At 56.0% G+C, this 12,500-nt stretch overlaps 3 protein-coding genes across 3 annotated transcripts; 2 read left to right on the top strand and 1 right to left on the bottom strand.

Moving 5' to 3' along the window:
* Positions 1-80: 80 nt before the first annotated feature.
* On the top strand, positions 81-1,470 carry N657DRAFT_562325 (WD40 repeat-like protein; the record flags this gene model as incomplete). The annotated part of the gene is made up of 6 exons (XM_062788131.1): positions 81-208; positions 303-376; positions 472-710; positions 772-1,147; positions 1,201-1,245; positions 1,313-1,470. The coding sequence occupies 6 exons, from the start codon at positions 81-83 to the stop codon at positions 1,468-1,470; spliced, it is 1,020 nt and encodes a 339-aa protein (XP_062652111.1).
* Positions 1,471-3,351: 1,881 nt separating this feature from the next.
* Positions 3,352-6,461, top strand: N657DRAFT_564118 (uncharacterized protein; the record flags this gene model as incomplete). The annotated part of the gene is made up of 6 exons (XM_062788257.1): positions 3,352-3,646; positions 3,727-4,060; positions 4,124-4,201; positions 4,256-4,525; positions 4,577-5,483; positions 5,535-6,461. The coding sequence occupies 6 exons, from the start codon at positions 3,352-3,354 to the stop codon at positions 6,459-6,461; spliced, it is 2,811 nt and encodes a 936-aa protein (XP_062652110.1).
* A 915-nt stretch (positions 6,462-7,376) lies between these two features.
* On the bottom strand, positions 7,377-12,244 carry N657DRAFT_562561 (MFS general substrate transporter; the record flags this gene model as incomplete). Its single annotated transcript, XM_062788147.1, has 12 exons — positions 7,377-7,563; positions 7,636-7,951; positions 8,048-8,492; positions 8,641-9,164; positions 9,314-9,340; positions 9,402-9,423; positions 9,490-9,649; positions 9,710-9,814; positions 9,883-9,971; positions 11,465-11,631; positions 11,716-11,944; positions 12,032-12,244. 12 exons carry the CDS (start codon positions 12,242-12,244, stop codon positions 7,377-7,379), a joined length of 2,484 nt encoding a protein of 827 aa, XP_062652109.1.
* Positions 12,245-12,500: the final 256 nt, after the last annotated feature.

Raw genomic sequence — 12,500 nt, 5'->3', positions numbered from 1 at the left:
CAAAGTCCTACAAACTGGGTGTCGACCTCACTCTGCACCCCCACAGGATCTGGCAGAACTGAAGTTCCCCCATTCTCATCATGGCGCCGCCAGTCCGGCCTAGACACAGTCGCATTCCAAAAGAAAAGTTCCCACTCTACTTTGGCAGTCTCAAAAGTCAGCCGTACAACGAGTCAACGTCGGGCCGCGGGGTCGGATCGCACCATAGGTACGTCTGTGTCCTGAGAGCTCGCATGTTCTCATGATGTTGTGTACTTCATCTCGCTGAGCAAAGCCTTTGCTGACGGCAATTGCCCGTCTAGTTTACGTTCTATTGCCTGGAACCCATTGGGTAGCCTTGTCGCCACAGGTTCTTCCGACAAAACACTCCGTGTTTGTGAGTAAATTGTTTAGTGTCCTATGAACATCGTCTCTCCTCATTAAGGAGCTTCGTTGACTCGGGCGATGCCAGCTGACCGAGACGCGCCGCAGGGAATCCTGAGAAACCCAATGTGCGTTTCTCAACCGAACTCAAGGGGCACTTGGCCGGGATTGAGAAGATCGCCTTTAATCCGGTCAAGGATGCAGAGCTCTGCAGCGTCAGCAACGATGGAGTTGTCAAGTTCTGGGACGTGAGGACAAAAGCTTGTGTCAACGAGGTCAAGGGCCTGGGAAGTGCTCACACGCTTGCTTGGGCCCCTGACGGCATCTCGCTGCTCGTAGGAAACAAGGTAGGTTCTCCGACTCACACATTGAGGTTGGCACGGCGCATTGACCTGATTGGCATCACAGCGTGGTGAACTCTTCCGGATATCACCAGCCAAGTCTGCTGTTACCACGTCCCACCAGCTGTCCATTGACACCAACCAGATGGCCTTCTGCTGGAGCGGAGAGAAAGTCTTCCTCCCGACAACCGAGGGCACGATACGCATCCTCTCATACCCGGAGCTAGAGCCTGTCCTTCACGTGAACCATGCTGTCAAAAAGGGAGAGTCGACAGAATTCATGCTTAAAGGGCATACCGCCTCGTGCCTTACCACTGAACTCTCGCCCACGGGGAGATACCTCGCAACCGGAGGCGCTGACTCTATCATTGCCCTCTTCGACACCAAGGATTGGATATGCCAGCGGACCGTCTCCCGCATCTCGGGCCCAGTAAAAAGCATAAGTGCGGCGCCATTCCGGCACGGCGCGATAAGCCTAATGCTGATCTAATTATAGGCTTCAGCTTCGACGGCAGTTACGTGGTCGGGGGGTGCGAAGAAGGTAAGGCGACCCATGGACGATCCCCTGAAACAAGCGCAATCTGCTGATTTGCCCCTCCACATGACAGGTCCCGGATTGGAGGTGACCCATACCGAGACTGGGGAGCACGTCCACACGTTCAAGACGGCCGGGCCCTGCGAAGCTGTCGCATGGGCACCCACGAGATACTGCCTTGCTTACAGTGACCTCGGCGTACTGCGCATCATCGATGCAGACAGGAAGTGAGCCGGCAGTTCGCGTACTCAATAACCATTATATCCGCCCCGTTTTGAGATGGAGAGTGGACGCATGTGTCATGCGACACCAAAGCCAGGGACTCTCTCAGAACGCCCTACTGTGCTATACATGGCCCGTGGCCTCAAGACCGCCAGTTACCGAGAGCATGTACTCTCCAGGGGAAACGGGGATACTGATACCTCGGTGGCCGTGACGGCAGCTATAAGCACGGCGTAACTTCACTCCGACCTGCCAGTCACCTCTCCAGCAAGATCGCAAAGATCAGCCATAGATTTGTGGCTGTGCGGCTCGACCCGGGCCATGCTATATCAGGTTTGCGGAAAACCACGTGGGAACGGGCACCGAGGCATATGTTTGAGAGCGTGCCTGGAGGTTTCTGTAAAGGTATTTACTGCAGGATAACCCCAACCCAAAACGAAAGCCCGCACCACAAGCAACACTCGGAAGACTCGAGCTGCTCGAGTTAACAACATCATCAGATAATTTACCTCATTGGTATCCCTCGTCGGCCTTTCCATACTTCTATGGATGCCGAAACCCATCAATGGTTCAACCAGCTCTGTCACAGTGTGTCAGTGCCAGCTTGTGCAACCTCGCGCCCCGCGGACTGCTGTCCGATCAGCCGTCGATCATCTCCAACGGTGGGGGAAGCATGTGGAAACGGGGTGGGGCTGTGCTATTAATAATGTGAGCTACGTGCCAAATCTAACCAATAGATAGACAGCTTGGAGCTCCAGTAATGTACCGCACTCCTGCAACCTGAACAACGACAGGTGGACGTGCGCGTCCGTCGCAGCCTGCAGCGGACACTCATGAACGTCAACATGGAAAGTGGTGACCTATCTACTGTGTAGGTGCCTGTCCCTTAACACCCGGCCTTGAGCAAGCTCCTTGTAGCCTTGCCCACGTTTCTAAAAGCGTACCCTACCAGCCGGAAAGCCAGGATATTAAGCTCAGCAAGCTCAAACAGCTCCATAACGATGCCATCAAGATCGTGGATAGGCCATTCACCACGCCAAATGGTTTAAGTGGAACCAGGGTTTGAGATGAAGGCTGGGGATTTTGGCAATGTGAGGGAAGATGAACCCTGCTCAACGTCTCAAGTCACTGCACATTCTGAGCCTGGAACGACGACGCTTTTCTGCCCATTGGTCCACTTTGGCTCGCTTGTGTGGATGTGTGACCTTGTGAGGGCTCGCGGCACTGCCCGATATCTTCCAGCGTTCCATTTCCAAAAGCTGGGTATCCAGAACACTTCTTTTGTGTTGCACTGTGGGAGCAAATTCAAGGGACGGGGCGCCGGGCCCGGACAGGGGTCCAGTCAATCGAGCCCGCCAAATTTGACCCCTCGACAAGCCTCGTAGGGCGGCTCAACAGGCATTTGTAAACCGCGTGTCCCCGCCCCGTCTCTCACGCCTGTATCCGTATCTGCAAGGTATCATCCGTACATTCATCTCTAGACACCGCGTTCGTCGATTCTATCGCCAGCAACCGTTCCCTCGACGAGGCTACACTTTATCGCGTATTGCCAGAGATTTACTCAACCACGCCTACTATCGTGTCAGCGCTAGTGAGTCGGTGTGGTACAGAGGGTCATTCACGGTTCCGTCTAAACCCCATCGATCTCCGGGATCCCAAGAATGCCCCCAGCCGTAGATTGAGCTTGATCCCGACCCCGAATTCAGCTCTGGATTCCGAACACCGAGCTGCGCTGCAGCCTCTCTCTGGACGGCTTCCAGATCCGCTCGGAACCATCAACGCCTGACTCTGTTCAACCGTGCTCAACCCCGCGAGAGAGCAGGCCGGGCTGCGTTCCAGCTACCCCCACGAAACAAACGGTCTCCCGCCTTCTCCGCGTCGTTGCCCGCCATGTCGACATCCTCCGAGACGCCACCCGACACCATCATGGTGGGGGTTTCCAATTCCGACAGGCTCGCCGACGAGGATCACATTGCGGTAGAAGCTCCTCCGGGAGGCAACTCGAGCGTGCCCAAGCCGAAGCGTCTAGCATGCATGATCTGCAGAAAGAGAAAATTGAAGTGCGACGGCATCAAACCGAGCTGCAGCACATGTTCGCGGCTCGGCCACCATTGCGCCTACGACGAGGTCAGGAGAAAGAGCGGGCCCAAGAGAGGTTACGTCAAGGCTCTTGAGGAACGGCTAAGTGCGCACATGTCTCGTCCCAATCGGTGATAGAATTGGGCACGTCAGGAACCATCACAGCTAACTGCCGTCCGTGTGCAGAACAAGTCGAGACGCTGCTGAAAACCCAGGAGCTCTCATCAAGTTCCGATGGAGCCAAGGGGATTTCCATTTCTCTCGATGGAGCCACAAAGCAGCCCCTGAATCAGCGCGCCGCTGCCACGGCAAACTTCAATGTCACAGACCCATCCATCGGAATCACCAGTGGTCGCGACTGGCAATTCAACGCCGACTCGCCCAATGCGCCCCTTGAGGACTTCAACTTCAGCGGCGGCATGAACATTGGTATGAGCGGGGTGGATAACAACTTCACATGGGAAATGATAGGCTTAGGCTTGGAGGAGCCGTTGCCCTCCCAAGCCATAATCGATGAGTTGTAAGTGTCTCTAGGAACGCAGAGCGAACGATGGCGGAAGGCCAACTGATCGACGCCATCCAGGCATCACATCTACTTCGAGAAGATTCACCCATCAGTGCCCATGATCCACAAATACCGATATTTGGCGGCAATGAACCTGTATGTCCCATCTCTTACTGTCGACTTAGAGTCTCATATTTAAACTCTTGATAGTGCTCCGGCCCAGCGCCCCCCCGTCTGCCTCCGGTACGCCATGTGGACACTAGCCTGCTCTGTGTCAGATAAGTTTCAGACCCTCAAGGACTTATTCTACGCGCGTTCGAGGAAGTACCTCGAGTCAGACTACATCAAGGGCTACGGCGAGCACATCATCTCGGTCGCCCACGCCCAGACCCATGTGCTACTTGCCTCGTATGAGTTTAAGTGGATGTACTTCCCCAGAGCGTGGATGAGCACGGGCTCCGCCGTCCGATTGGCTCAGATGTAAGTCCCCTTTGCCGACAATGGGCAAAGCTTAGCTTACATTACGTGCAGGATCGGTGTTCATCGCCTCGACGGGGCAGGGTTGGATGTCAAGCAGTGCTTGCCACCACCTCGAGATTGGACAGAGAGGGAAGAAAGGAGAAGAACCTTTTGGATGGCGTTCTGTTTGGACCGGTTTGCCAGCATTGGCACTGGCTGGCCTATGGTTGTCGACGAGAAGGACATATTGACGAATCTGCCCGCATCGGACGAGGCCTTTGAGCTGAGCCGCCCAGAGCAGACGCCCACGCTTCAGGACGCCCTCGGGCCCGCGGGAGCAGGGAAGCTCTCGCCCTTTGCTGGCGTGGTCCTCATGGCCTGCCTCTTCGGCCGCAACCTCGTCCACCTTCACCGCCCAGACGTCGACGACCGAGACCACGACCTGAATGGTGAGTTCTGGAAGCGCCACCGACAGCTGGACAACATCCTTCTCAACACGTCCCTCTGTCTTCCGTCGGCGTTGAAACTCCCCAATGGCCTCGGAAACGCCAATGTTGTGTTTACCAACATGTGTATCCACACATCTACCATCTGCCTGCACCAAGCAGCCATCTTCAAGGCCGACAAGAACCGGCTCCCGGCTTCAGTGAGCTCAGAGAGCAAGGTGCGGTGCATTACGGCGGCAAACGAGATTGCGAGCATCATGAGGATGATCTCGCATCTGGACCTTTCCGCCATGAACCCGTTCATCTCGTTCTGCCTTTACGTATCAGCCCGGGTATTTGTGCAGTACCTCAAGAGCAGGCCAGACGACAGCCAAACAGCCGATTCCCTGCGGTTCCTCCTATCGGCAATGAACGCGCTGAAGCGGCGGAATCCTCTCACCGAATCCTTCCTGGTCCAGCTCGACGTGGATCTTGAAGCGCTGGGCGTGCGCATTCCCAGGCTGAGAAGCGCATTCCCTCGCAGCAGTGATACCGTGAGTTGTGACACCTAAACCCTCACTACAATCTCTTGCTGACCTAAACAGCCGGGCTCCCCGGGACTTCTTCCTCAGGGCTTCTCGCCACACTCCCGCAACGCCACCTATGGGCGTCCAAAGGGGCACGGCATCATGAATTACACGAACGAATGCCACTTCATGAAGGTCTCCGGCGACGACGGCAACCCCGCCAATGGCCCTGACATCATCGACATCGACCCCAACCCAGGCGTTCAGGGTTTCTCGCCGCCCGAACAACAGCCCACTGCCCTCCCAACCCGCGAGCGCAGCCACACCGGCCCGTACATTCCCAGCCACGGCCTCGTACCACCGCCCGTTTCTGCCTTCTCAACCTACGTCCCTTCCCCGGACATGGACGCAGCCAGCAGCAGCAACAACAACAACGACCTGTCCGGCACCTCACCGGGGCCCTCCAACCGCCCGACGCCAAACTCGAGCACAACAGGCGCGTCGTCGTCAGAACAAGCACAACAACAACACCAGCGCCAGAACCTTGCTGGCTCCGGCGGCAACGGTTCCGGGCGCAACTCGTTCGAGACAAGCCCCGTCTCGTCACACCAAAACCTCACGGGTGGCGGCGGGAGCAGCAGCATGTCGGGTGCAACGGGCACGACGCCCGTCAGCGACGGCGTCGTGGAGCCCTCCTCCTTGCCGGGCATCAGTGCCTTCTCTTTCGCGGACCCTACAGTTTCGTCCTTTGGGATCCCCTCGACGGGGTTGACGCCCGATTCGCATTCGCATCATTCGCGCTACAGCATGTCCGCTGGCGCAGGCGCTGACGACACGTCGGGCGGGGGAGGAGGAGGAGTGCATCCTACCTGGGCGGCCGAGATGGCAGGGCATGGGCAGCATCAGGGGGGAATGGCGGCTGTGCCGGACGGTATGCTGAGGTCGATTATGGCGATGGGAAGTATGGAGGGAATGGATATGGGGGGTTGGGAGCCGAGTGCGTAGGTTGTTGGGTTGTGGGTGTTCTTTTTCTTTTATGGGCCCCTGGGGGAGGGGAGGGAGGGGAAGAGATACTCTTGGATACAGCAAAAAGATACCTGCAAGTGCGCTTGTCGCGGCGCTCACTTGGTTGGCGGATGGTGTTTTTTCGGTGGATTGTCGAGTCTTGTTAGGGGCATCGGCTGCGGTCTATCTTGGTTATTCTATAGGCGAGTGGCGAAAACAGAGCGTCGGTTGGCGGTTCATGACTTTACGTCTTTCCTTTTTTTCTTGGTCTCCTGCACACTACGCTCGCTGGGACGTTTTCTAAGACCGGGCCCGGGTTATAATGTACGAATGTCGAGCAAGGCAGGCAATTTGGATGAACGGTTTGGGAATACGAGTAGATAGTCAATTTCCACTCCAATTACTGCAGGGAAGACCTGACCCGTGCAGAGACATATCATGAAACGTAAATAAAGCTAAAGTACGGTATGTGCGGGCAAATGGTCTTGACAAAAGCCGAACCCTAGTACGCCGTTGATCAACCAAATATGCTCTCCCAGAGTCATCCCTGATGTTTCGATTTACACAGTATTCGCCAAACGTAGCATCTCCAAGGCTGTGAAAACAAAAACATAAATAGACGACCGTTCCGCCGTGCGTCCAGCTGGACTGCAGCCTAAGAAGCCTCCAATGTAACAAGAAAAGAGGAAGCTATGTAACATCCCGCCCGCTTCAGTACCGCCTCATATCCCGCTGCATCCCATATTTAGAACATTGATTACCGACAGATAGCAGGGTGATATACAACAGGAAAGACCAAGCCGGAAAGATAAAACAAGAAACGCGATATGAAGGATGGCAGGGGTGAGGCGAACGAAAGAAGGGTGGAGGAAAAGGAAACACTGGATAAACAAGGGGGTGTGCATTTCCCAAACCTCAAACAATGGCCCTCCCATCCGCCTCGACAGGCTCCATTGGCGGTGGGGGAAGTGATGGTGGTGGCGACGGCACCTCCCCTGTCCTCTCCATCTCGGAATTCCGAATCATCCTCCTATTCCTCAATCTCCCTTTCATATCCCTCCACTTCTCTCGCGCCCCAATAACCTGCCCCTCCTGCTGCGCACTAAAGCAAACCACCAACGTCAGCGCTACCACAATCGTTACAGAATAAAAGATTGAGAAAAACAGCACTCACCGCATATAACCCTCGCCAAGCTCCTCGAGGTTCCGATTTTCGAGCCTCTTCTTGCCATCGTCGTCGTACACGGTCCGCTGCACGTCGGGCAGGTAGGCCCACGAGTAGACGGCGCCAAGCGCCATGAAGGTGGCAAACAGCAGGAAAATCAGGCCCTGCCGCATCGTGGACGCGTAGCCCGAGTTGATGCCATAGACGACGAGCACGGCGACGATGCTGCCGAGCTTCCCCGCGGCCGCCGAGATGCCGTGGCAGGTGCAGCGGTAGGCCGTCGGGAAGATCTCAGCGGGGATGATGAAGGTGAGCGTGTTGGCTCCTGTTCAGCCAGAGACGGGATACATTTGTCAATGTTCCGTGTTGCAAACATTTGAAGGAGTAGGGAAGGGGGGAAGGCTGGGGGGCTCGACTGTACCAAAGTTGAACATGAAATGGCAGATGGCCACGCACACTACGGTGGCGGGTGCGCCTGGCCGGTGGGCTACGCCGTAGTAGACGCCGCCAGTGACGAGGAAGAGCACTGTTAAAATGATGAAGGAGGTCGTCAGCCACCGCCGGCGGTGGATGCGGTTGGCGAAAAAAATGAAGCAGGCGCTGCCCGCGATGGAGGCGAGGGATACGGTAAGCAGGTACTGCTTGGTCTGGTCGATGATGGTCTCGAAGATGGTGTTGCACGGCCGGGTGCGGTCGGTTTGCCAGGTCGGCAAGCCGTCGGTCGCCCAGGACTGCACGAGCGATGTCCCGCCGGGCAAGGTCGAGTTCCAGCACCAGAGGTCTGAGTTGATGGGAATTCTCTCGGTCGTGGTCCATAGATCGGAGAGGGTGCCGCGGTTGTCGAGGCTGAAGCCGTAGAAGGAAACCTGCCAACAATGTCAGCTGTGAATCTCCCATTGTGGAAAGGTCCGAGGGTTTTCGGGAGCAAATGCGCTCTCTGGGGAGCAGGATGGCCCGTGGAACAGCCATAAGGCGCTATACACAGTCCACACACAGAAGAGCAGTGTTTCTTACATCCAGGAAGAACCATGTCATGGCTGTGCCGAGTAGATAGTACCAGTTCTTGTCCCTGATGAAGTAGTTGTGCAAGTCCTCGAGGGAGAACTGACGGGGCGTCGTTTCGGCCTCGTAAAAGTTTCCACCGCCCGTCGGCGACATGGCAAATTCGTTGTTGGTGGGAGGCGCACCGTAGACTCGCTGTGTATCCCTGAAGGCGTTTCCGGGTTTGTTCTTGACCTCGAGCGTGTAGAGGCCGCAGTCGTAGAGAAAGAAGCGGAAGATGATGGCCAACAGGGCCGGCACAGCCCCGGAGCCGATGACAATGCGCCAGGTCCCGTCAATGATCCTCTTGCATTCTTCCTCGTGGAGCAAGTCGAGACCGCACTGCTTGTCATGGAGCCCATGCGCGGCGTCCTCTCCCAGGAGAACCAAGACGCCGACAATCTGGGCTAGAGCTTGCCCGACAGGCTGCATCAGGAACACGGACGAGATCATGGTCGCCCTCGAGGACGTGCTGGCCCATTCTGAAGTAATGACAGCTATCAACAATGTCAGCCTTGATCTCCTTATTCTGAATGTGCCTGGAAGTTTCAGGAGCAAATAGTCAATCTCGGGAGCATGACGGCTCTGGAGACAGCGATAAAGGCGTAACGTATGAACAGTCCACGAACAAAGAGAATGCTTGTACCTGATAAAGGATATTCGGCGCCAATGCCTGGTAGGTCGAGGTCAGGCTGCGGTTCGCATTCAAGAGGTCATATCGTCTGATGGCTTACCTATCCCCATCACAAAACGCCACTTAGGATATTTCGGTCAGAGAAACGAGACAGCGAGGCACGGGGAAACGGGGTTGCTTGGCCTTACAAATGTGAAGAGTGCTAGAAACGACATGTCGCTGTAGCCGTCACTCGTAGTGGCCACTCCGATGGTGGACACAATGACCAGGACAAGCTCAATGCCATAGAGACGGGTTCTCCCGTACCTATCGGCGAGGTAGCCGAAGAGCAGTTGGCCCAGTACTGAGCTGCGAGAAGCCATCAGCAACCAAAGGACCGTGACTTTTGGGAGTCTGACGTTGGCATACCCAAAGAGAGTGAGAAGGTTTATGACCAAGCCAACCCACTTGGTGTGGGGAAAGTAAACAAACGAGACGGTAGAGAGGATGACATTGGTGGCGAAGAGGTTGTATCTACGCAAATGGTTCAGTCAATGGGAACATGTCCTGGTACCATCAGAGAGAGGCTGTGAGCAACGCACGAGTCCGTGAGGAACCCGGAGGCGGCGACTCCCCAAATCCTGAGGTTCCATGAATTGAGATCCAGTTCATAGCGCAGTTGATGGCGGTCCTGTCATTCCCCAATTTCAGTCAGCCATGCCGCATCTCCTCCAAGCAGACGATCAACAACGCGGAGTAACGTGCCTGGCGGTCGCGTGGGGGAAGCGCGGAGCTGTCGTACCCCAGATAGCCGCGGTTGCGCTTCTTCTCGGGGTCGGGATACATCTCGGTTGCCATTGGGGCGGCGTGCGAGTCGTATGTCGTATGAGATGAGGGCGTCGAGTTACCTGTCGGACATGGCGACGACACGGTGCGCACCTTACGCCTGCAGGTGGGCCACCGCACGCCAGAAGTTGTCAAGGTAGATTTCCTGAAAGATGAGGATCGGTGAGCACCGGAAGTTGAGGTTCAAAAGTAAAGGTCGAGCTTGATTCCACTCGAGGTTCATCTTGTTCGTAGCAGAACCAAGAGAGATAACTAACCAAATCCTTCCCCGATCCACTACAGTCCAGAAGCACCCCAAGCCCCAATTCAGCGCCAGCAGAATCCCATAGCCATCCAGTATTCGTGTGTGTGGGGGAGCTGTGCAGGGGTTGGCAGTGCCTAACCTTTCGAGGCAGCCTTGCCGGACCTCCAAGCCGCATCTGTGGACAATACGTCCGTATATTTCCTGCATATTCATGTTGTCCCCGCCCAGAGCAGACAGCGTTATCGAGACGCCGTACTACGTAAGCACGCGACCCTCTAGTGCTATTTGGGTGCTCGCGGCTTGAAGTCCGCCCGCCAGCCCGCCCGTCTTGAGAGCAAGAGGGCGACCTGCGGCATGGTGTTTGCTCGAGCTGAGGCTTCCTTGTCGCCAAGGAGCATCAGCAGCGGGGCAGCCTTGGCGGTTTCTTGTCCTAACTATGCGTCGATTTAACCGTGCTGATGACGGCAGGGCTCTCAAACCAGCATCGATGAAAGGCCCAAATTTGTTGCTTCTGCCCATCACGACTGGCGTCGATCGGGAATCTCTTAATGCTGCACAACCACATCCAAGGGGCTGGCTCCTTATGTAACAACTGGCCCGGTAACTTGGGTTCGTGGAGCCTTCAAGGCTCGCACGGCCCACTGCATCGACCATTATCTCACTGTTGAATGCTGAATGGCCGCTTGTTAGCGAAGCCAACAACAGCCAATCATACCCGCAGACGTGACCCTCCTCCCAAGCTCAAACCTGCCATTGGCCACAGGTCTGACTTCCCAAGACACGGCCAAAAAGCGTGGCGACGGGAAAGAATGGCGCCAGGTGTAATTCGAGAAAGCAATGTCCTCATCCAACTTGGGCTTGAAGCTTCATTGTCAAGCTCGAAGCACCTCACTGGCGATTGAGAGGCACAGTTTGCTGGAGTCTGCTGATGTGTTGTTCGTATCTGTAAAAGCGTAAAAACATCCTAACAGTCAAATATCCGTGTCGCCCAGGTGCAGTCCCTACCCGTTGGACTAGTCCAAGCCCATACTGCCCAAACGCAGTACTTCAACATACGCCTGACGCCGCGCATTTGGCTAGCTGAAGCCGTCAACTTGATACTGGTGCTCGCCGGCAGCGTTGTACACAGCCGACGCCTGTTCCGGGCGCTGCGGCTTGCTCGGCGGGGTCAATATATACTGGGGCGGAGCCATGTCAAGCTGGTCGTGATATAGCTCCTGGTGAGCAGCTGCTTGACTACCGTTGTCTGGGCTGTCAGCAGCTCTTTGCTGCAGCGGAGCCAACTGACGCTGGTCGTGATACAGACCCTGAGCAGCTGCCTCGCCACCGATGCCTGGGCTGTCACCAGCGCTCTGCTGGAGCTCGACGGCGATGGAGCGGCCTTCTGCCTCCCTCTGCCTCCTCGACCGTATCCGCGCACAGCGGCCGGTCCTCAGAAAGTTACCACCGTATGCTTTCCTCATTTGGCGGCTGATTGTTGGCACGCTCACTTCGAGGCCACACTGCGTCCGAAGGAAGAGCTGCATGTCGTCGAGGAGGGCGTCGGGGTGGTCCTTGTGCCATTCCACCAGCTTCTAAAACATGTCAGACATGATGTATGATTAGCCGATTGCAAATGACTCTGCCGAACCGCTTATTGGTACTCTGTATATTCGCCTTACCTCTAGATGATGCGGCTTTAGCTTTTCGGCATTTTTGCTGACATCTTTGTGCTTCTTGATCTGGCCCGTGGCTTCGAACTCGTAGCGCCGGCGCCGGACAGTCCTCTCGTCGACGTTGAGCACAAAGGCGATATCGTGGTTGTTGAGCTTTGGGATCTGTAGCAATTTCGCCAGGATGGCTCTATGGTCTTCGGAGAGCTGCTTGCCAGTCATGGTGGAGTGCGGCCATGATATTGCATTTTGCACGTGTTGTTGTTGTCACCGGGGTTGTCGTCGAGGACAACACGTGTAGGCTCAGAGTGGGGCAGCAACGGAGACTCCCGTCGCTTCCAGGCAACGCCCGGATTTTGCTGGCTGGTCTCGGCAGGGTGTTTGGAGAGGTGCTCCAGGGTTAGGGGCGTTGGGCGGTGTTCAGGTTCCCACTTGTGCCTCTCAGCGCCCCCCACTGAGGTGGACAAAGCCGTTCTAA

The sequence above is a fragment of the Parathielavia appendiculata genome (assembly GCF_033297405.1).
Source record: "Parathielavia appendiculata strain CBS 731.68 unplaced genomic scaffold N657scaffold_1, whole genome shotgun sequence".
NCBI lineage: Eukaryota > Fungi > Ascomycota > Sordariomycetes > Sordariales > Chaetomiaceae > Parathielavia > Parathielavia appendiculata.
This window is presented reverse-complemented; position numbering and strand designations above follow the sequence as displayed.